Source organism: Plecotus auritus (genome assembly GCF_963455305.1).
Source record: "Plecotus auritus genome assembly, chromosome: 2".
In the NCBI taxonomy this organism is placed as follows: Eukaryota; Metazoa; Chordata; class Mammalia; order Chiroptera; family Vespertilionidae; genus Plecotus; species Plecotus auritus.
Window position 1 is genome coordinate 177,721,315 of NC_137771.1, and position 23,890 is coordinate 177,745,204.

Here is a 23,890-nt window from a genome sequence, read left to right on the forward strand (position 1 = left end):
TTATTCTCCAACTACTGAAATCCCTTCCCAGAAGGCAAACACTATTGCCAATTTTGTGTGTATTCTTCAAGAGATTTTCTAAACCTAAGACAAGCAAATACCTATTTGTACATCTGTGCATATATGTGCATATTTAACATAAATGGTAGCAAGTCATGTACAAATAGATATGTGCTTGAATTATGGATGTGTGTATATTTAATACAAATACTGGTATGCAAATATGCACTTACAAATTACTTCTTTTTATTTAACAGTGCATCTTGGAGATTTTTCTATAGTGATACATAATGAGCTGCTTTAGTGTCTTCAGCATCTGTATAATATTTCATTGTGTGGACATGCCAGAATTTATTCAACCTGTCCCCTAATGAAGGACAATTGATTGTTTTCAGTATTTAGATGTCACACTTTTGCCATGAATATTATCTTCAACATACTTCATTTTGCATATGTGCTACTATATCTGCAGGTAAAATTTCCAAAAGCCAGTCAAAGGGTATATGCTTTGTAATATGAACATTTAAACCTATTTCCTAATAGCACTCCTTTGGCTGCATCCCTTCTGTAAGTCTGTTGTTAACTGCAAATACTTAAGAATTTCTAAGATATTTAATATTTATTTATGTCTACTTTAATTTTGTTGTTGTCAGTGAACATACCGTGTAAGATATCAACAGTCTTTTTATTTTTTACATGGGCCTGCTTTTATCTTAGTGAATGTTCTATACGCATTAAAAAAAATACTCACTCCACTGTTGTTTGTCATGGTGTTCTACATTAATGAGGTCAACTTGTTTGATAGTACTCAGACCTTCTGTGTCTTTACTAAGTTTTATTATGTGTCCTAATAATTGTTGAGAGAATACTAAAATCTCTAATTGTCATTGTGGATTTATTTGTTGTCTCCCTTTAGTTATGTCACTTTTTGCTTCATGTATTGCAAAGTACTGTTACAAGGCACATGCATATGTAGGATCATTATCTAGATTCTCATGCACTGACCCTTAATTCTTAGGAAATGTTTCTTTTTACCTCTGATAATACTCCTTATCTTGAAGTATCATTTGTCTGCTATTAATATAGCAACGTCTACTTTTTTGTGCTTACTATTGACTTGGGTATATCTTTTCCATACTTTTACTTTCAACCTCTATGAGACTTATAAATATAGTATTGTTGAGTTTTGCATTTTTGCTGAGTCTGACAGGTTCTGCCTTTTAATTGGAGTGTTTATTCTATTTACATTGAATGTGATGGTTGATATGGTGAGGTTTAAATCTATCACCTTGCTATTTGTTTTCTATTTATTTCATCTGATTTTTTTTTCATTTTTCTCCTTATTTTTTTTAATTGATGCTTATTATGTTCCATTTTGATCCTGATATTTTTTCTTATATCTACCCCTTTGTATTATATTTGTAGTTTTTGTTCTAAAAGTACAATAAGGATTCTTACTTTATGACAGTATAGTTAGAATTAATATAAACACACTTCAAGTAAGTATAAAAACCTTAAAACAATGTATTTCAATTAAACCCTGGTCCTTTCTGCAATGGCACATATATGTTTTTGCATTATAAACCTCACTGCAATGCTATTATTTTTGCTTTAAAATTGAAAGAAGAAAAAGTATTATGTTTATGAAGATATTTATGATTTCCAGTGTAATTTATCTCTTCCTGTAAAACCTAGTTTCCATCTGGTATAATTTCTTTTCAGCCTGAATAACATCCTTTAACATTTATTATAATGCAAGCCCACAAGAAATGAATTAACTCATTATGTTTATCTGAAAATATTTTTACTTTACCAATTTTGAAGGATATGTGCACTGGATGTAAAATTATGGGTTCAATTTGTTATCTATTATAGCACTTTAATGACTTCATTCCATTGTCTTCTAGCCTCCAATGCTTACATATTTGATATATCTTTTTCCCTTCTCTGATTCACTTTAATTTTTTCCTTAACTTCATTTCTCAGAAGTTTGGTTACAATGTGCCTGAGTATAGCTTGGTGTGTTTTCCTGCTTAGAATTTGCTGGCCTTCTTCTATCTGAGTCTGTGGAAATTTTCATTTTTATCATATTTGATAAATTTAAATATTTATTTTTTTTACCTTTATTCCATTTTTTTCTTCTTTGTGTGTTTTCTTGAAATCTTTATTTATTTTGTATTTCAGCCTGGATAATTTCAATCAGCCAGTCTTCAGGTTTGTTCATACCTTCATTTGCCGTCTTCAGTATGTCAATAAGTACATTCAGCATTATTCACCCTCAAATATTTGCCTTTTCAGTTCTAAATGTTTCTTTGGTTCATTTTAACTTTTCTATTTTTGTTGCCGAGATTTCCTATTTGCTTACTAATTATGACCTCTTTCTTTAAGTCCTATAACATTTATAGGAGCTGTTAATTCTAAATCTGAGTTATCTTGTGAGATCTTTTCTATTGACTGCTTAAATTGCCTTGCTTATATTCATGTTTTGTAATTTTTATCTTGCGTTAGACATTTGTATGATATGTCATAGAAGGTATTAGATTATCCTCTGACAAAGAGTGTATTTTTTTCTTGTCATTTAGGTAAATAATTAGTGGATCCTCTTGATCTTATTAAGTTGTGTGTGTGTGTGTGTGTGTGTGTGTGTGTGTGTGTGTGTGTGTGTGTTGGAGGAGGGTGTTTAGGTCTTGACTATTTTGCTTCTGTCTTTAGTCCTGGGGTGACCGTCAGGGGACCTTTGATGTGATCATTAATCTGAGACTGTTTTCTGAGATTTTCAGTGAATGTCCACATGCTTATTAAGGTCTCTCCTTTCTGGCTTGTCTAGAAGTTTAACAAATCTAAGCCCTGCACAACTTCTGGTATCTTCATTCAGCCCTCAGTCCTGCAGTAGCTATTCCACACTAGGCTTTGAGGAATCTCATCTTGAGCATGTTGAATCTATGGATAGACCCAGGGTCCTTAGGGAATTCCCACTGTGTCTTTACCCCATTCCTCTAGGTTCCTTTTCTCTGAAACCTTGGTCCACAGATTCAAGGCACTTTGTAATCCCAAATCTCACTTTCTGTCTCCTCAGCTTAAGAAAAACAGAAGTGGTATATATACTTCATTCCAGGGTTAGAAGGAGCCCTTTGCAGAAAGCCAGAGTTAATGTGGGGCTTACCTCATATATGTTCTTTCTCTCAAAGATCAAAACCCCACAATTCCAGTTGACAAGTTCCAGGAAACCATTGCCTCATGTATTTGTACAGTTTTACCATAGTTTCCATCAGGAAGTTATGTATGATACTAGTTTTTCTGACTTCCAGGATGTTGACACAGGGAGTTTTAGAAATAGGGATATTTCATGTAAAAAACACATTTCCAGCCTTAGTTGATTATTTCTGGGGCCCCTTAGAGTATTTAAAATGGTTTCCCAAAAGGTATTGCAATGTTTAAATTGAAATATGAGAATCTAAAAACATCCCCCACTTTCATTCTTATCCCCAGAAGTGAAGACAGACACCAAGGCACCAGAGGCATACAGCCTCTTTCCTGAATGTGTATGGGGTATTCAGTGTAGTTGCCTTGGTTTGCAAACTCAGCCATAGTGGGGCATTTGGTGACATACTGTGTGCATGCCCACTTCAGAAGAACCAATGATGTTTTTAATGGAGAATTGCACTGTTCCCCCAATAACTGCTCTCTGTCTCCAGAACATTCGGACTCCAGGAAGTAACTTTGATAATAACAGTGAATTGTAATATGTTATATCCTTTCACCTACTGGCCTCTCACTCCCACCCCACTTCTATACTTGCAGTCTTCTGGCTAGAGGCTAAGTCAAATGGCTGTGTGATTTATTAGGAGGGATTAAGAACCTGAAAACACATCACTGTCTTCTATTTCCCCAGCATTATCTTTTCCAAAGAACCTTGACTTCTCATGGTGTGCCCAAAGTAAGACAGAATTATTAGTTTTGTCATATTTGCCTCCAGTGATGTTTCGGGCATAATTTGCTCTAGGGCTTGCTTGATTGTCTTTCTGGAAGTCCAGGGTATTAGTAGAGCTCTCCTCCTACACAACATTTCAAATGAATCATTTTTCCCTATTAATCTTCTTCACTGTCCAACTATTACATCTATACATAGTAATTTGGAATACTAGGATGTGGAAGATCTTAGCCTTAATCTTTAATGACGTGTCTTTGCTCTTGGTGATTTTTCCTAATTCATTCATGGCTGCCCTTCTGAGTCTCAGACTTTTCTTGATTTTTTTTTTTTTTTTTTGTGTGTGTGTGTGGCTACAGTCTCCATTTGAATTGATGACTGAGGTGAAGTAAATTCCTTAGCAATTTCAAAGTCTTCATTGTCTTTGTTAAAGCTATGTCAAAGACATCTTCTACCAGATAAAGAGAAATGGTCAGATTTATTTGTGTGCTCTATATACAAGTGATCAAATTAACCTAAAGCAAAGTAGCCTTGATTAGCCTTTAATAGGGAAGAGAAACTTGAGATACAGTATTTGGAGTCCATACATAAATTAACTTTTCTCAACCTACTACTCAGGATAACTTTTTCTCATATCATATATCACCTGAAAATTGTAACTAGCAGTAAAGAAAGTAAGTAATATGCCACATACCATGTAAGACACACCTTTATTGTCTTGTTTAATAATCACTGTCTTGTAGTGATGGTATCATTAGTCTCAATTTATAGATTTATAGAAAATATATATATTTTCATGAACTTCAGAGAAATGAAATAACTTGTCCAAGTTATAAAATAAGGGGTTTGAATATATGTGTCTATCTCTCTCCACATTTATGTTTCCTATATACCAGTTTTCATTATTTCTTGATGATAAAAATTTACCTTGTTGCTTGTAAAATACTGCAAAGAATATGTTAGCGAAGAACCTTTATTGTCAGACAAATTAGCTCAGCAGTTTTCCAGTCAAAGTTATCTAAAAAGGATATAGATAAATATTTCTATATCTGCACAGTATTTTTAAAGTTATAAAATTTGACTTGTTCTATATTTTTTAAACATGCTTCATTTGAGATAATACATTTTAGCATTTTCTTTGCCTCTTGTCAGGATGGAAAACAATAATTCTCTTGCTTGATTTAATGTCATTATGTTTGACAATACACTTGACAACCCAATTGCTAATATACAAAAGATTTTCAAGTTCTGTGCATCTGAAAGCCATTAATGAAATTAGCAAACCAGAAGCTTCACAGCCAAATATGCAAAGGTTACATAATCAAAGGAACTATCTATCTCTGGCATTGTTGGACATAAATTGTATTTAAGAATTGTCAAATGTTTTATTTCTTTTTTCCTTATCACTACAAAATAAACAAGGTTGCACAGAAAACAGGAAAGATGCTTTTGAAAAGACCTTAGATTTTGTTTTTTGTTTATTTTTTTGTAAAGGAAAGAGATCAAAATGAGAGGATCCTTTGTATCTAGCATATGTTTGATAAATGAGTAATTTTCACAAATCATAGAGAGAATTATTCTTCATAATTACTTCCATAATAGTAAAGTTGTTGTTTTCTCTGATTATATTTTTGTTTGTTTTTCATTTTGTTTTCTTAATAATATGTTATCACTATTTTTGGTGTCTAAGCACTAATTTTCAAATAATATTTTATATTGGCCCTTTAATGTTAAAAAATTATTATTATTTTAAAATTTTTATTTATTTATTTTTTTTAGAGAGAAGAAGGAAGAGGGATAGAGAGATAGAAACATCCATGAGAGAAAAATATCATCTATCGGTTGCTTCCTGCACGCCCTCTACTGGGGATTGAGTCCACAACTGGGACATGTGCACTGACTGGGAATCCAATCTGTGACCTCTTGTTTCGATGCTCAACCACTGAGCAACACCATCTGGGCAATATTTATTTTATATGAATGATAAGGTGTAAAAGACAAGTCAAAAGTGACATTTGTTATTGCCTAGTTCAACAAACACTTCTCTGTAACATTTAGGGGAACCAGGAATCTAGGAAGGAAAGTGATCAACCCAATTTGAACACAAATTAGAGATATGCAAGAATAAAAATCCTGATCACATGATGTTTTTTCACCAAATTATTTTGTTGAAGTAGATTTTTAATGCCAAGAATTGTTGAGCTCGGCCTGCGTTGCACAGTGGTTAAGTGTCCACCTATGAACCAGGAGGTCACAGTTCGATTCCCGGTCAGGGCACATATTAGCACAGCTTGATCTCTCACTTCAAGAGAGGTTTTCAAGAACAAAGGTTATGTCAGTTGTGAAGGACTTGAAATATGTTATGCTTGTTGTTTTTGAGAAACAGAAAGGAGACCATTGCTGCAGTGTAACGAGTGTTTATTTATTCATTTCACATTCATCCCATGGATTATTACATAGAGAGCCGTAAGGAGGAAATGGGGATCTGCAAAGAATGGGATAAAGATAAATCATAATTATGGTACAATTTAGTTAAATTACCTGCACAGGATTAGACAAGTCATGTATTTCTACTTGAGTTAGAAAACATATATTTTGCAGGTAAAGCTAGGAGGAGCAAAAGTGGTTGTGAGTGAATCGCATAACATTCTTTACTTATCAAAAACATATTCCAGTCCTGGCCAGTTTGGCTCACTGGTTAAAGTATAGGCCTGTGGCCCAAAGGATCATAGGTTCAATTCCCAGTCAAAGGCACATACCTTAGTTTCAGGTTCCCGGTAGTGGAGCCTGTGGGAGGCAACCAATTGATGTGTCTCTCTCATGTCGATGTTTCTCTCTCTCTCCCCTTCCTATTTCCCTTTCACTCTTTCTAGAAATCAATGGGAAAAAATATATATCCTCAGGTGAGGATTAAAAAGAAATGTATTCCAAGTAGGTGTCACTCTAAAATGTAGACCTTTTTAAAGTTATGATGTCAAAGTATTCTCTGCAAAAGAAATGTCAAATAATTGTATGGGTTTTTATAGGCATTAAAGAGCTTACACATGTGTTTTATTAATTAATAAAATTATATAGGTTTCAGATGTATAATTCTATAGTACATCATCTGTATATTGTATTGTGTGTTAACCACCAGGTTCCTTTTTGAACTAAAATCTCATTCTGTTTCAATGAAGATCAGATATATGTAATAGTAATATTTTTTTCTATACTTATTCCTGGGAGTTTTTTACCTGAGATTCTGATTACTAAGTAAAAAGCAAAAACCAAATCAAACAAAATGTTTCCAAGAAATTAGAGGGAAAGTTACAGAGATTAAGCAAAGAAGTAATATAGTGGTGATTTAGTGGAACAAGCCTTGGCTGTGAAATAGGTTTTTGTACATCTAGGATAGACCCTCCAAAAACATCTGGTGATCCTGTGTGTGCTGTTGTCTTGTTTGATTTTGATTTTCAGGGATACATTTTTCATGCTTACAGACACTAAAATGTACAATGGCCAGTCTTTAAAATTTACAAAACATAATGAGATCAGAATTTGGACATGGGAATAGTCTTAATATTAGCCCAACTAGTGACTAGCAGCAGCTGTTGTGTTCTGAAGGGTAAAGGCTGTTTAGAAAGAAAATCTTGTGTTGTTTTTTTTTTTATTTTACATGATGAATATTTATAACCAAGGACAAATAGAAATTATGTGCAATTCTGTCTCACTTGTTCTTAACAGCGGACCTATATTTCAGGTTCATTGTATTTCAGCAATTGCTGATTCATTTTAAAATCCTTTCTCTCTTTTGTATCTTTTTTTTCCCCTGCAGGATGTTTTCACTCCAGAATGCAAATTTAAGGAATCTGTGTTTGAAAACTACTACGTGATCTATTCTTCCACATTGTACCGTCAGCAAGAATCAGGCCGAGCATGGTTTCTGGGACTCAATAAAGAAGGTCAAATTATGAAGGGGAACAGAGTGAAGAAAACCAAGCCCTCGTCACATTTTGTACCAAAACCTATTGAAGGTATGAAATGAACTTCTTTTCTTCTTTAGACTCTGATCAGTAGAGTTTACTTAGAATGCAACACATCAGAACAAAATTTCCAAAACCACAATAGCTCTTCATATTAAAAAATAAAGAAAATCATTTTACAACTACTTGGTACTTAGAAAAAACTGCTTGAATATGAAAAGCTAGAAATTGCTGAAATTAGAAAAGTAGTGGTAGTTACCATTTGAAATATAATTTCCTTATTTTTTGAACACAACAATTTAATTCTTGGGCTACACCCTTAAGAAACCAGGAATATTATTTTAGTGCTTTAAAGTTTTCAAAAGCAGTTTAGAAATATGTTTATAACCTAACCTCTATATTTTTGTGAATATATCTCACAATATAATCTATTAATATTTATTTGTATTTTTGAGGAAAGAAAATAGTATGCTATACTGTGATCAATAAGTATTAATTTACAGTATTAAATGTTATGCTCAGTTGAGCCTATAACTTTTCCTCCCTTCATTATTTAGGATAATTCTATTTAATTGATGTTTAATATATGACTTATTTCAAATTGAGTAGTGGAATAAGTAATTTTATACTGAGGAAACTCACTTTTTGCAACTTCTTTCTTAAATAGGATGAGGCTATATCATTGGAGTGACCATATTTACTGCATTACAGCATCCAGACAGTTTTCTTTTTTTTTTTTTTTAATATAGGCTCAGAGAGCAGCAGTGGTCTGGACATGTACCAACATAACATTATTCTTCTTTAAATGTCATACACTATAATTACTTAAAACATTAGTTCAGACTCCTTGTTCAAGGAAAGGAGAAAATTGAGGCAGTGCATTGCAATGCATTATACATTTTATTTGCATTTGATTAGTGGATATTTGGCCCTAAGATGTCACAGAGACATATGGTCTATGCCAAAAGGGCCTTGATATTTGGCCTTGTCCAAAGTACCCATGGAGACATTTGGTCCACACTGACCTATCTACCTCACCCCTTGCACCATTATCAGCTAGGCTACTGAGAAAAAGAAGGTTATTATTGACAGTGCAGCCATAACACAATTATTAGATCAGTAAAATGATAGTATTTTTATATACTAACTAGAGGCCCAGTGCACAAAATTCATGCACTGAGGGGGGTGTCCCTCAGCCCAGCCTGCACCCTCTCCAATCTGGGACACCTCGGGGGATGTCCGACTGCCGGTTTAGGCCCGACCCACAGGGATCGGGCCTAAACCGGCAGTCAGGCATCCCTCTCACAATCCGGGACTGCTGGCTCCCAACCACTTGCCTGCCTGCCTGATTGCCCCTAACCGCTTCTGCTTGCCAGCCTGATCACCCCCTAACCACTCCCCTGCCAGCCTGATCAACACCTAACTGCTCCCCTGCAGGCCTGGTCCCTCCCAACTGCCCTCCCATGTAGGCCTGGTCCCCCTCAACTGCCCTCCCCTGCTGGCCTGGTCACCCCTAACTGCCCTCCATCTTGTGGCATCCATCTTTGACCACATGGGGGCAACCATCTTTAACCACTTGGGGGCGGCCATGGGGGCAACCAATTTTGACCACATGGGGGCGGCCATCTTGTGCAAGGGTGTGAGGGTCAATTTGCATATTACCTCTTTATTATATAGGATCCTGTAAATTAAAAGTCTAAATAAATGTTACAGGCTTTCTGAACCCAGAGATGTTTTCTTAGGTGTGGACATTTTGGACAGGACCAAATGTCGTTTTGAAATTACACACACACATGCATACACCACACACACACACACACACATTATACTGTGATATTGATGGTATTGTTGTCCCCTAAATATCTATAAGGTATGGTCTGGTCAACCAGTATAGGACTCAATGCCTGTTGCAGAGTACATATGACAGTAACAGTCAACAAACATTAGTTAAATCAATACTATATTTAAAGCACCGGGGAAATGTGACATTCAAGGCTCCTATTCTCTCTCACACACTGTACTTTTAAGCACACAAAACTGCAACATTTTTTCACTAATATGTGCTCCATGTAGTTTTCTTTGTCCTTCCATGCCCACAATTTCCATGTTTTTATGTGCCTGGTACATGCCTATTAGTCCTTGTAAAAAATTGTTTTAAGAATCAGTACTTCCGTGAGGGGCTCCCTGACTTTCTTCAAATAGAATTAAGTATTCTGTCACCTTATCATTGTATACATTTCTCTCCCCTAGAAATTATCATATTGCATTCAGTTTACCTGTTTTCTACTCTAGCTCCTCTTATCCATGGTTCACTCTTTGCCCCTTTTTTCCTCATATCTCCTTGTATCTTGTGAGAGATCTGGCATAACACATGAATGAACAAATGAATGAATAGCTAAGTATAGAGATAAAGAAGAGCTACCTGATCCAGAGAACTTTGTACTGGAAATATGAAATGTTTCTTAACAGCAATATTATAATGTAAAAAGAGATATGTCACACGCTGCAGGAAATGCTGTACGGACTTAGGGAAGGAACTATCACTTCCACCAAAAGAATGATATCATGGAAATGACTATATTTAAAGGTACCTCAGTCTTAGGCCTGGGTCAGACCATTTGAGATGATAGGTGGGGATTTGGCGGGAAAAACAACTCCAGAAGCCCTGTGAGTAAAGGCAAGGATGTGCCTACTTGTAAGGTTCTGCAGAGGATGGCTAAGATATGTTTTGCATGGACAAACATATTGATTCTAAAAATGATGTTCTAGACAAGTTTTGCTTTTATCTTTGCACCTTTATTTATGCTTTTAAGTTGACATTTTGTTGTTGTTTTACAAGTATTATATGCTCATTAACAACTTTCGGGAAGTTCAGGAAAGTATAAAGGAAAATGAAAATATTGTTGTGTTTTATTCATTCCTTTTGTGGCTAATATATTTCATACTGACCCCCCATTCCCCCCCAAAAAGAAAGAAATACCCATAACCTACCACCCTCATCACAACTGCACTGTGGCTAGTCAGGTTTCCTTCTGAGTCAATATGCATTTGGGAAAGAAACATACACAATGATCATGTTCCCAGTTCCAGAGCTACTTTCATTCTACATTTCTTGCTACATTTCAGTACAAACGTGGACAGAGATGAGTAGGCATTTCTAGTTGTATATGTTGAATTAGGCTTGCTGCATATAAAACAAAACCCATGTGAAGAGCAGTTTAATCATAAAAAAGTTTTATTTTCTCTCAAACTAAACCTAGATGGCATCTGTCCAGGGCCAGTGCTGTGTCCTTCCCATTGTTTGGGACCTAGATGGCATCTGCCCAGTTTTTAGTGCCTCCCCTTACCAGTGGGTTGTACAACCATGAATCAGCACAGCCACACACTGTGCTGGCCCTGGATCTGCACTGATTCCCATGGAACAAACCAGCACCTTCATTCCAGTCAGAGGGCAGAGGGAGAGATGAAGGAGATGCTGTGCCATGCTCTCTGCAAAAAGGTCCCCATTTGCTGCTATGATACTTCCATCCCTTTGACCACAGCCTAGTCAGATGGCCATGCTTAGGTGCAAGGAAGACTTAGAATATAGTATTTTTTCTGTATGGCTACCCAACAAGTACATGTTCAGTAATTTGGGGAGAGTGGCGAGATGGGACTGGGACAACGAGGGGCCTCCGCTTCAGCCTGCCATTGCCTCATAGCTCTGATTTCCTAGCTTTCTCATTGACAGCTTTTGTTTGATTTTTTTTTCTTTCTATATATATATTTACTAGATGCCCAGTGCAGATTCGTGCACCAGTGGGGTCCCTTGGCATGGCCTGCAGGAATCAGACTGAAATAGGCAGTCCAATGCTGCCTGCTGCTCCTGCCTGCCACTCCCACTCATCCCAGCCTTGCTGTGCCTGCCATGGGCTCATGCCCAGCCATTCCCAATTGAAAGAGGCTTGTGCTGCCACAACAATGCTCACCAGCCATGAGCCCTGCATCTGGTGCCCATGGGTCAACTGAGCGGTGTTCCCACCATGGGAGCACACTGACCACCAGGGCTCAGCTGCTGCATTGAGCATCTTCCCCCTGGTGGTCAGTTAGCATCACAGCAACTGGTTGACCAGTTGTTCAGTCACTTAGACTTTTATAGATATATACTAGAGACCCGGTGCATGAAATTTGTGCACTGGGGGGGGCGGGGGAGTCCCTCAGCCCAGCCTGCCCCCTCTCACAGACTGGGAGCCCTCAGGGAATGTCCTACTGATGCAGTCTGGCCTCCCTCTGTGGGAGGTGATTGGGCTGATCAGGGGAAGGTGCCAGCCCCATCACCCTGCTGCTGCTGCCACTGCCAGCCACCGCAGCTGCCAAGATGTTTTCATCAACACGGACTCCAGTCCCTTCACCATGAAAAAATGACAACTTTGTTTAGGCATTTTCAAGATGTGTCTTTCATAGGCTATGACATTTCTTTCTTTCTTTCTTTCTTTTTTAGCCTCACCTGAGAATATGTTTCCATTGATTTTTAGAGAGCTTGGAAGAGAGAGGGAAAGACAGAGAGAAATATCAATGTGAGAGGGACACTTCAATTGGTTGCCTCCTGCATGGACCCAGACCCTGGGCCCTGGCCAGGGAGGAGCCTGCAACTTAGGTACATGCCCTTGATCAGAATTGAACCCGGACCCTGTGTTTAGCATGCTGAGGCTCTATCCACTGAGCCAAACTGGCTAGGGTAGGATATGACATTTCTTAGCTCCTCCAGCAGCAAATCTTAGTTTTTTTCTCCAGGAGTGTGGTGGAAAAACCCTAGATCACCTCCTTGGATTCTTATAACCCAAGATACCAAAAATACTGTGAGTGGCAGCGTACAGGGAGCTTAGCCAATGAGCAGTCAGAAAAGGTGTTTCCTCTGCAGTTCACGTGCAAAGGCCACCCTGTGTTGTGTCCACTGGGGTGGGGGTGTGCTCTGAGCCCTGCGGCGGCCACCAGGAGTATGCCCCCAGCCCTGCGTTATGTCTGCCCCAGCCCTGCGTTGTGTCTGCTGGGCTGTGGGCATGCTGCCTGCCCAGACGCCCTCCCTCTCTCTGCAGCTGGCCCACGGGATGCTGGCCTTGTCGCTGGGGTGATGACGCCAGCTTCCCGCCCAGGCTCCTATGGGTACTGCCATCTTTGTGATGGAGTGATGGTTAATTTGCATATTACCCTTTTATTAGATTAGACTAGTGGTCTGGTGCACAAAATTCATACACATTAAAAGGGGATTAATTAGAGGGAATATTTTAATATTGCTATTTGCCCTTTCTCTGTAATAGAAGTGTCAGAGATGAAAGAAAATTAGTAAAATGTATATGAAAATCTTTCTCCTGTCATAGTCTGTGTGCACCGTGGGACCCAGAGTCAAGTCCCCACCCACCCATGGTACCTCAAAATCGCACAAGACCCAGACCCAGCCAGCCCCACCCCCATTGGGCAAGATCCAGACCCGGCCGGCCTCACCCTTGTCAAGCGCTGCTGGGTGGGAGGCACAGCCTCAGGTCCCCTGGTCCGGCATCAGGTGGGGAGTGCAGCCTCAGGTCCCCCACCAATCCCCACTTGGGGGGGCTGGCCTGAGGTCCCCTGTCAAGCCCTGTTGGGTGGTGGGTGTGGCCTCAGGTCCCCTGACCCGGTGCCAGGGTGGGGTGCACTGGCTGAGGTCCCCTGGCCCAGTGCCGGGGCAGAGGGTGCGGCCTGAGGTCCCCCATCAAGCCCTGCTGGGTGGAGGGGGGGGGGCGCAACCTAAGGTTCCCTGGCCTGGCACAGGGGCAGGGGGGCATGGCCTGAGGTCCCCCAGCCTGGTGCTGGTATGGGGTCATGGCCTGAGGTCCCACGGCCAAGTGCCAGGGCCAGGGGCACAGCCTGAGGTCCCCTGTCAAGCCCCACCAGGTGGGGGGACACAGCCTCAGGTCCCCTGCCCCAGCCCAGTGCCACGCAGTCTCAGGTCCCTGCTGATTGCTCGTTAAAGCTTGTTACGGAAACTCGGCCTCCACTGTGGGTGCAGCCACCTTGTGTTATGGAAACCCCGCCTCCACTGTGGGTGCCTCCATCTTTGTGATGGTGTGACGGTCAATTTGCATATTCCCTCTTTATTAGATAGATTGATTTTAGAGAGGAAGGGAGAGGGAGAGAGAGCCAGAAACATCAATGATGAGAGAGAATCATTGATTGGCTGCCTCCTGCATGCCCCACACTGGGATCAAGCCTGCAACCCAGGCATATGCCCTAACTGGGAATCAAACCCTGACCTCCTGGATCATAGGTCAATGCTCAATCACTGAGCCATGCCAGCTAGGCATGTTTTTATTTTTCTTATTTACTGATGCTTTAGGATGATTTTCCCTTTTTTTTCTGGGAAAAAATAAGGTCCATTTTAAAAATCAGATTTACTAGTGCTTGGATTTACTTCCAAGGCTCTTTGTCTCTCTAGATTATGGCAAAGAACCTTAGGTATGAAGTATATACAATATGATGAAGCTGCTTCCAAATATGAGAACAAGAACTTAATTAGTTTCAGATCAAAGACCTTTTATTCCATAGAAATGTCTTTGCCTTTTGTCTTAGAAAGCAAGATTCACTCTTTTGAACAATACTACCTAGCAGCTTTAGAAATGCTTACTTTGTACAGTTATTGCACTATGCATATCTCAATTCTTGCCTGTTCTATTTTTTATTCCATTCTACCAAGTAGATTCTAATACTCTCCCTATTTCACAAATGTGGAAAATGAAGCCCAGAAACATTAATTTTTCCCAAATCAAGCAGATTGTAACTGGCAGAGCCAGAATTCAAACCTTCTTTTTAAATCTTGCTCCTTAGAAATAAAAGTTGTTTTAGATTCATGGAGACCTGCATGCTTTTATATTGTAACTTGCCTGATACACAGAAATTGGCCCATACACTTATTCCTCATCTAGACTTTGATATTGTTAATATAACACAAAACATAAAAACAATTACCCAATAATTCTCTATGAAAGTTATGTTTTTATATCATTAAATGATGCTTACTGGTTACCATTACTTATCAGAGTTATGTACACTTATTCTTAGGAGAACTTTTTTCTCCCTGCTAGGAACCCAAAACTACTCTTGCTACCACTATTATTACTACTATTACTAGTCTTACTACTTCTATATACAATTTATCAGTTTACCATTTGTGAGGCAACTTAAATACATTGTCTAACTAAATCTCACAATGGCCCTATGTTATTTATCCTTATTTTATTGATGAGGAAACTAATATTTAAAGTAATTAACCCATCCAAGATCACAGGGATAGATAAATACGAAACTTGGATTGCCACCTAGGAAGCCTAGTGTCAATGCTCATGTACCTAACCCCTCTACTGTACTGCCCTTCAGTCTGAAGCATTCCTATGCATATACAAATACTCAGAAAAGTTGCTGAGAGCAAAGCAGAAATTTTATACCATGATACAACTTGAATAGTTAGGTAATTCTAAACCACACAAAATTGAGAGTGTATGCATGTATATGATGATATAAATTCATATTGGTAGATGATCAGATAGGATAGTTATGGGAATGCCATGTTAAAAGTAGGCAAGAATGAATTAGGAATATGTCACTTTTTCTGATGAATTTAACAGGCTTCATTTCCTACTCTGTAGAAGAAGAATTGGGACCAGACGATTTCTAAAGTTCTTTGGCAATGGCATTCTGTGGTAGGCTTTACAAGCACTTTATTGTAAAACCATAGTCCTTCTTGGAACCCAGCATAGGATTTACATATAAAAAGATTCTAAACACATTTCCCTTAGTGAATTATTGAATGAATAAAGTACAATTTTATGAGCTATTTCCATAATGGGTGGTTTGTGACTTTTATTGGAGGGGGGTAGAATGAAAGACATTCTAGCCATAACACTTAGCATAGAGTTTTTTATATTTTTCCATAGCCCTAATCTAGAGCATATAACTACAAGACACTTCTAGAAAAGAAATGGAAAATGACAGCTTCATAAGAAATTAGACATTTTGCTGTTTAACCAGAAAAGTTGTCAATTCTTTTCAGTTTGGTAATGAATTTTTATAAACCCATAAACCCACTGCTAATACTGATACCAGTACTGTCCAGTCCCATAGACACTAAATGTCCTTTTTTGTGAAGGGAGCCGGCCCTTATGGATAAAAACCAGGGTAGATTTGTCTTGTTTCTTTATTTCAAATAGCTCTGCCTGTTTTTCTGTCTCGCTGGTGATATCATTTTGAATGTCAGGATTCCCCAAATTAAGCTCTGCCAGCTTGAACACCTTTCAGTCCTACACTGATTCCCTGATAATACAGTAATTATCCAGCAGCCCTTTCTCTGCACAGCTTCACCTGCCATGCTGTGTTTAGAACACAGGAGGTGTTAATGATGGGTTGCAAGGGCATCTATTCAGATAGATGGGTGGACTCAATATTTAAAACCATTGCTATATGCCTGGCACATAAACCTCCACTTGCATGGGTCCCCTCCCTTGGAATTTAAGGAAACAGTGCAGCCTTCACAATTCCCAATGTTGCCCTTTGAGAGCATTGTTCACACCACAGATAAGCAACTCCCCATATTTAAATTGTCTTGGTGGTGACCTCCCCCTTTAGTTCCAAACACAGCAGCCAGATACTCTTTGACAAAGAACAAGACACAGTCTCCTCCTTTTCACCTCCTTCCTACTCCCTGAAGCTCATTACTCAGCTCCTGCACGTGGTTTGGTATTCAGAATCTACTTTCTTCCCCCTGAAAAGATTGTGTGCACTTTCCAAAGATGTAAGCTTCAAGAACTTAATCCTGGAAAAAAATAGGTTTTCAGAGCCATCTGGAGTGTTCATATATTCTCAGAACAAATCCCCAAAATGTTCTGATTTACTTATTTATGACCTAGGAATCAACAGGTTTAAAAGCTGTTTAAGTGATTCTAATGGCAACCAGGTTTGAGACTTGGTGTTCTCAACTAAATTTGTTGTTTCTAGGCTCATTTGGGTCAAATCTGGACATAAGCAAATATTAAAATTTATTCAGATTATTGTGATCAATATATTGGATTTAGCCTAATGTACTGTAGTGTAAATTGACACTCTGACACCATGGAATTAAATATATTAAACAGGTTACATTTTTACATTTCTACTCCTGTTGAGATGGGTGCCTGTTAATGCTGGGTTAAATTATCATATGGAGTTAGTAGAGGTAGTGCCAATTATTCTTCTAAGTTGATTACCGAGAAAGAGTAACCTAATAGAAAAGAATCATGGATAAACAGATGCCTAATTGTTCTGATAAAAGTTTTGCAAGTGATTTTCTACGTCATTTTGAGAAAATAATTTACTTTGTTCAACCTCAGTAATCTCTGAAGATAGAGTAAAAAATAAATCCTTCATAGGAATAATATGAAGATTAAACATTATAAGAAAGTTGGCCGAAACCGGTTTGGCTCAGTGGATAGAGCGTCGGCCTGCGGACTCAAGGGTCCCGGGTTCGATTCCGGTCAAGGGCATGTACCTTGGTTGCGGGCACATCCCCAGTGGGAGGTGTGCAGGAGGCAGCTGATCGATGTTTCTCTCTCATCGATGTTTCTAGCTCTCTATCCCTCTCCCTTCCTCTCTGTAAAATATCAATAAAATATATTTTAAAAAAAAAAAGAAAGTTGGATTTCTAAAATCTGTCAGATCATTGAAAAGTGTCTTTTTTTATTTTCCCTTGGAAATTGGACATTTTGTTACTGTGTTATGTACTGGAGAAATGCTATGAGGGGTGACATTGAATAAGGGATGAGAAACGATGGAAATTGAATCTGGAGGGGAAAAAATAACCCCTTCAAAAACTGTGTAATAAGACACCACAGAACAGAATAAATAAAAAATCCTAAGGTAAAGCTCCAGTAGAAAGGACACCAATGGCAAATTTATTTTGATATTTTTATTTCAATTAACTGGACAGATAATTAAATGGCTTGTTTTCTAAAATCCTTTCTTTGGATGCAATCATACTAAATGACAAAAACAGAAAGATGGAGCAAAAAAGTACCTCCAATGCCCCTGATTGTTTTAATTACAGAAAAGATAACTGAATTCCCTTTCCTCCAATCTTTTGAGATTGGGATCTCTGCTAGCCTGTGACAACTTCTTCCCCCAAACCTTTTAACTCCTTCCTGCCTTTGAATTTAGTCTTTAATAAAACCCTCTCACCTCTCCGTGACACATCCTTCTCCTATATCTTCTTCACTCTTACACAAATATGGTTCTGACCTCTTTCTAAATGAAGATGTAGCTCTTTTTTTTTTCTTTTACAATGTCTCTTAATTCTTTATAATAAACTAGAGTCCTAGTGCACAAAATTCGTGCATGAAGGGGGTGTCCCTCAGCCCAGCCTGCATGCTCTCCAATCTGGAACCCCTCGAGGGATGACCGACTACCCGTTTAGGGATCAGGCTTAAATGGGCAGTCGGACATCCCTCTCACAATCCAGGACTGCTGGCTCCCAATCGCTCGCCTGCCTGCCTGCCTGCCTGCCTGCCTGATTGCCTCTAACTGCTTCTGCCTGCCAGCATGATCACCCCTAACCACTCCCTGCCAGCCTGATTGATGCCTAATTGCTCCCCTGCTGACCTGATTGCCCCTAACTGCCCTCCCCTGCTGGCCTGGTCACCCACAACTGCCCTCCCTTGCTGGCCATCTGGTGGTGGCCATCTTGTGTCCACATGGAGGCCGCCATCTTTGACCACATGGGGGTGGCCATCTTGTGTGTTGGAGTGATGGTCAATTTGCATATTACCTCTTTATTATATAGGAGGATATTTACAGCATAATGGGTAGAGTCCTTTGGTAGAGTCCTTTGGCAATGCATTGCTTCCAAACCAGCTCTTTTTTTTTTTAAATATATTTTATTGATTTTTTTACAGAGAGGAAGGAGAGGGATAGAGAGTTAGAAACATCAATGAGAGAGAAACATCGATCAGCTGCCTCCTGCACACCTCCTACTGGGTATGTGCCTGCAACCAAGGTACATGCCCTTGACTGGAATCGAACCTGGGACCTTTCAGTCCACGGGTCAACACTCTATCCACTGAGCCAAACCGGTTAGGGCCCAAACCAGCTCTTAAAATTCTCCTCCAGTTCCAGAGGGATTCCATGTGATTTCAATTAAGGTGTGAAATTGCTTCATGTTAATTGCCCACACCCTTTCATGATCTGCTATTAAGACAATTAAATACCTTTAATGGTACATTAACTAACAGAGCCATCTATCCTTTCCATTTCTTGAAAATTACAGGGGCCAAGGAAAATGTCATTAAATTGGTAGTAATAAAAAAATTAGTCATATTTTATTATTTTTTTATGAAAACTGATGTAGGATGGGGGTTCTTTATAGAATGTCATTTATGAGCTTTGTTAGAAACTGGAGTTATTGCCTCCATTTGGAAAACAGAGTTTTTCAGCAGCAACAATTTCCTCACAAGCAAGGTTTCCAACCCTCTATTACAGAGCAGTGTTGCCACTCAACGACTTACACCTAGTTCCCCCCATAACTACCAGAACTCTCAAAATTTAAGTGATTTTCAAGGAACTAGCAGTAATATAAAAGTAATCATTAGTAAAAGCTTATTACTTTATATTTGATTTGCACAGCTCATTGTTATTGTCAACATGCTTCCATAACCAGTGTCATTTGATAGTCACTAACACTCTGGGAGTTTGCATGTTAAGATTAGCATCCCAATTGTAAACAAGAGGAACTCCGTTTAAGAGAAGTTAAATAACCTTCCTCTAGGTCCATACTGTAGCTAAAAGGCAAAACTATGACCAAAGCTATTATCTCATCAAACTCTGCCCAGCATCCCATGTGCTGCTGGATGAGGATTAGCTGTTGTGTGGTAATGTATGGCCAGTAGTGACTTGAGGACTTGACATGAGTGCTTTCAGTGAAGGGAGTGGGGAGTAAGTCTAACTGAGGTGGATTTAAGATATCACAGGAGCCCAGCCGGTGTTGCTCAGTGGTTGAGCATCAACCTATGAAATAGGAGGTCATGGTTCCATTCCTGGTCAGGGCACATGCCCAGGTTGTGGGTTTGATCCCCAGTAGGGGGCATGCAGGAGGCAGCTGATCAATGATTCTTTCTCATCACTGATGTCTCTATCTCTTTCCCTCTCCCTTTCTCTCTCTGAAATCAATTAAAAATATTTTTTAAAAAGATATCACAGGAGGTAAACAAAATAAGAAAGTGATATTCACTGACACATTTGAGGAATTTTGTTCTGAAAGGGAAGTAGAGAATTGGGGAGCAAGGAGGAGAGAAACATGAGTTACATAGTGGGATTGTTGATTTGTTTAATTCTATTGTAAGATATTTAGAGACTGATGGGAAATAAAAACTGCTATTATAGGAGAGAGGGTCACTGAGTAGAGGGGATGGGATCCAGTGCACAAGTGGCAAATGCAGGGCTAGGTTCAGATAGGAACGGGCAGCGCCCACGCATGCAGCAAGCGGAAGCCAGGACATGTGTGAGCAGATGTGCGCAGGTTAGTAATTTTTGTGGTGGAAATATGAAAATTTTATCTTCTTCTCTTTTCTAAGTGTAATACAAAGTAGGGTAGTTTATTGATTAAAAGGAAGAAAGAGAGGGAATGGAAAGGGAGGAAAGACGGAAAGGGAGAAGGATAGGGAGAGAAAGAGAAGAGGAAAATAAAGGAAAAAAGAAAGAAGGCAGGCCTATTACCTGAGTATGAGGAGGGTTTGAGGTGCTTTTGGAAGTTTGAAGAGCAAAGAGAAGGTATAGGATAGTCACTTGGGAAGAATAGGAGTGGCAATTGGCTAGAGAAATGTAGTAGGATTCCAGAGAGTGCGGAGAACCCAGGCCCATGAGATTTAGGGTCGAGATTTTAACATGAGACCAGTCAGAAAAGTTTTCTGTTTTTCTCCAGGCATACTAAACTATTGGACTATAAGCTTAGAACAGGAACCCTGGAATTAATTACACATTAATTTGAGTGCTGATTCCGCCTTGTGTCAGTACACTACCAAGAACAAACTACCATTTTGTTCTTCCAGATTCCTCAATTGCCAAAGGGACCAATAATTTCTCTACCTTTTAAGGTTATTTAAAATAACCTTAGTGTATCCAAAGTGCAGATATATAATAAGTGCTCAGTTAATATTAGCTATGATTATGAGGGCAGCAGGTACCAGGCCCCTGGTTTATTATAGTTGCCTGATTAATAAATAACAGCAACTACTGAATTTAACTTTTTTTTCAAACTTTTAAGAAAGGCATTATTTTAGTTTAAGTTTTCCAGGAGACATTTTTGATAACTGAAATAAAATTGATTGTTGAATGTTAAAAGCTGCAAACAGGGAATATGAACTATTATAATGGCAAGGAATGCCTGCATATTCTGATAAACTGCATCTGCAACAGAGGAACCAGTGAAAGAATATAAAAAGAAAAATATTAAATGTAAAGCTTGCCTTGGAAACACCCATACCTAATCTTACAAAGATAGGATGGATTTTATTGTTAACAAGACTTCAAAAGCCCAATATATATTTGGGATTTTTTCTTTTCTAATGGTACAGTCTTTTACAAGTAAAGCAAAAATAAAGCAAAAATAAAGCAAATAGCATATATTGTTACAAAATTCATAGTTTATGGTCTTGTTAGGGCCAAGTGCAGCATTTTATTTGTGATACCAGGACTGCAGGGCTTGCTACAGACATACAGCCCTTGCATCTCAGGCGGTTGTGAAAATGATAACCTTCGTTGTCAAGTCACAAGGTAACTGGTGTCCACCATACAGATGTGTTCTGCTCATGTTAATGGCTTGAACTGGGGTTTCTGCTATGTGTTAAAGTAATACATGATGTGGACTATTGTTAGAAACCTGCACTTGCCTTGTGTCTACCAATGAGCAAGAATACTCTCTCATCAAATCTCTCTACCCCATTTTTACTCCGAAATCTGAGGTGAATCCTTTGGCTTCAATATACTATAGATCAAGAAAAGTCAAAAGAGGAATAAAAGGAAATATCTAGGAGAAGAGGAAGAGTGGGGAGATGGAGGAGAGAGGAGTAAGAGGATGGGAAAGAAGAGGAAGAAATTGAAACATATATCAGAATAGAAAAAAAAATAGGAAGAAAACTTATTTGAAGAAAGGGTACTAAAAACCAAACAGAAATACTTCCTTTTTCAGGACATTATCTCCTTTATCTCTTATCTAAAACTATTATGATACCACATATGCTAGAGGAACAGTGATATTTATCTCAAAAATATACTGTCAGGTAAAAAAACAAAGTATTTTTTCTACATTAAAGAGGAAAGGGGGCAAGAAACATGATCAAAGACAACCCAGAAAGGCCAGATGAAAGAGTGGTAATGTTAATCATTCAGGTATTGCATCATCAGAACAGTGAATAATCTCCAAATTTGTTGGAGAATAGTGTAAAATGAAATCAGAGAGAAACCCATTTAGAAAGTAATTCCATACCCAGTGCTAGCGTTAAATCATGCCCACTGAAAATAAAATCTGTATCCAAGAATAGCCTACAAGGTTCTGAACGAGACAGCATTAGACAGTAACATCCCAAGTTGCCCAAATCCAGAGGATTTGTTTCCAGCTGTTAAGTGGCTGGTGGCACTGAATCTGAGTTTCTGTTAACAGGATTGGGAGCGGGGAGGACAAGAAAGATATGGAGTTGGATTATTTTGTTTGCTTGTTTTTTCACTTAATTTCAAGTCTGGAAAATATTCCTCATCAAATGAAACTAGAATATCAGACTTCGCTCTCACAGCTGAAGTGGATCAGAATGCATAAAGCAGATGGAATCAGAACATATTCAAGAACAAAGGGTTAAAAAAAAACCCTAGAGATTCCTAAGGCCATATATATGTATATGTATGTGTGTATATATATTCCTTATGAAATAATAGTTTGTTATAACAGAAAGTGATAGGAAAGCCCTCTCTTTAAACATCACTGTACTATGAACTTCTGGGGTTCTTTGCAATTACTAATAAGGTCCTGATTATTAGGAAGAGAAAAACTTAATCTTGCATGGGATAGGAATGCTTTGAGCACAATTTTAGAGGGGCAGAATTATAGAACTATTGATAATCAGAACCTAGACAGTTTCTTAGACATGCTTCTTAAAGGTTTCCCCCAAATGCTTAGTGTTACAGGATTGGAAATTAATTCCAGAACTTCAAATTCTTTTTTTTTTTAAATATATTTTATTGATTTTTTACAGAGAGGAAGGGAGAGGGATAGAGAGTTAGAAACATCGATGGGAGAGAAACATCGATCAGCTGCCTCCTGCACACCTCCTACTGGGGATGTGCCCGCAACCAAGATACATGCTCTTGACTGGAATCGAACCTGGGACCCTTCAGTCCGCAGGCCGACGCTCTATCCACTGAGCCAAACTGGTCAGGGCCAGAACTTCAAATTCTTACTAGTAGCTGTTTAAAATTGTGGTTAGTGTTTACTGTACAGTAAAGTATGTTATTTTCACATGTGAGATTGGTAATGCTTGATTTATCATTTGTTGTTTAGTTTTCTTAAGTGCTTAAAATAAGCTCTCTACAAAACAAAATGATAACTCTTCTCAACATGTCAATTAGCTTGACTGAGTGAACCCCATTTTCAATTGCAGTCAAAACTATAGTACTTGGAGTATATTAAATATTATCTATATTAGATAAACAGCTTTTCTCATACGTAATGGTACCTAAGCCAGATTTGTTCCTAAAACATAAGATTGTGTTCACAGGGCATCAGAACAACTCATGAAATTTTCACATGCTCCCAACCTTTCCCTATGGAATCCATGCCTTAAGATTCAGTTTGACAGATTCTTCTTGACTAATCTGACTGGCTGTATTCATGTCATGCAAACATAGTTAGATATTTTTCTCGATAAAGAGATTGACTAAATAGATTTCCCCCTATGCACTCATATACTTGATGGACATATTA

General features: G+C 38.5%; 1 protein-coding gene across 4 annotated transcripts in view; it reads left to right on the forward strand.

The window, feature by feature from the left end:
• FGF12 (fibroblast growth factor 12) overlaps positions 1-23,890 on the forward strand; it is a 558,339-nt gene that overhangs the window by 524,943 nt on the left and 9,506 nt on the right. For all 4 annotated transcript variants that reach the window (XM_080652333.1, XM_080652334.1, XM_080652335.1 and 1 more), the window contains one exon: positions 7,743-7,941. In XM_080652333.1, the coding sequence (XP_080508459.1) occupies positions 7,743-7,941 (199 nt within the window). The remainder of the gene's footprint in view (positions 1-7,742; positions 7,942-23,890) is intronic.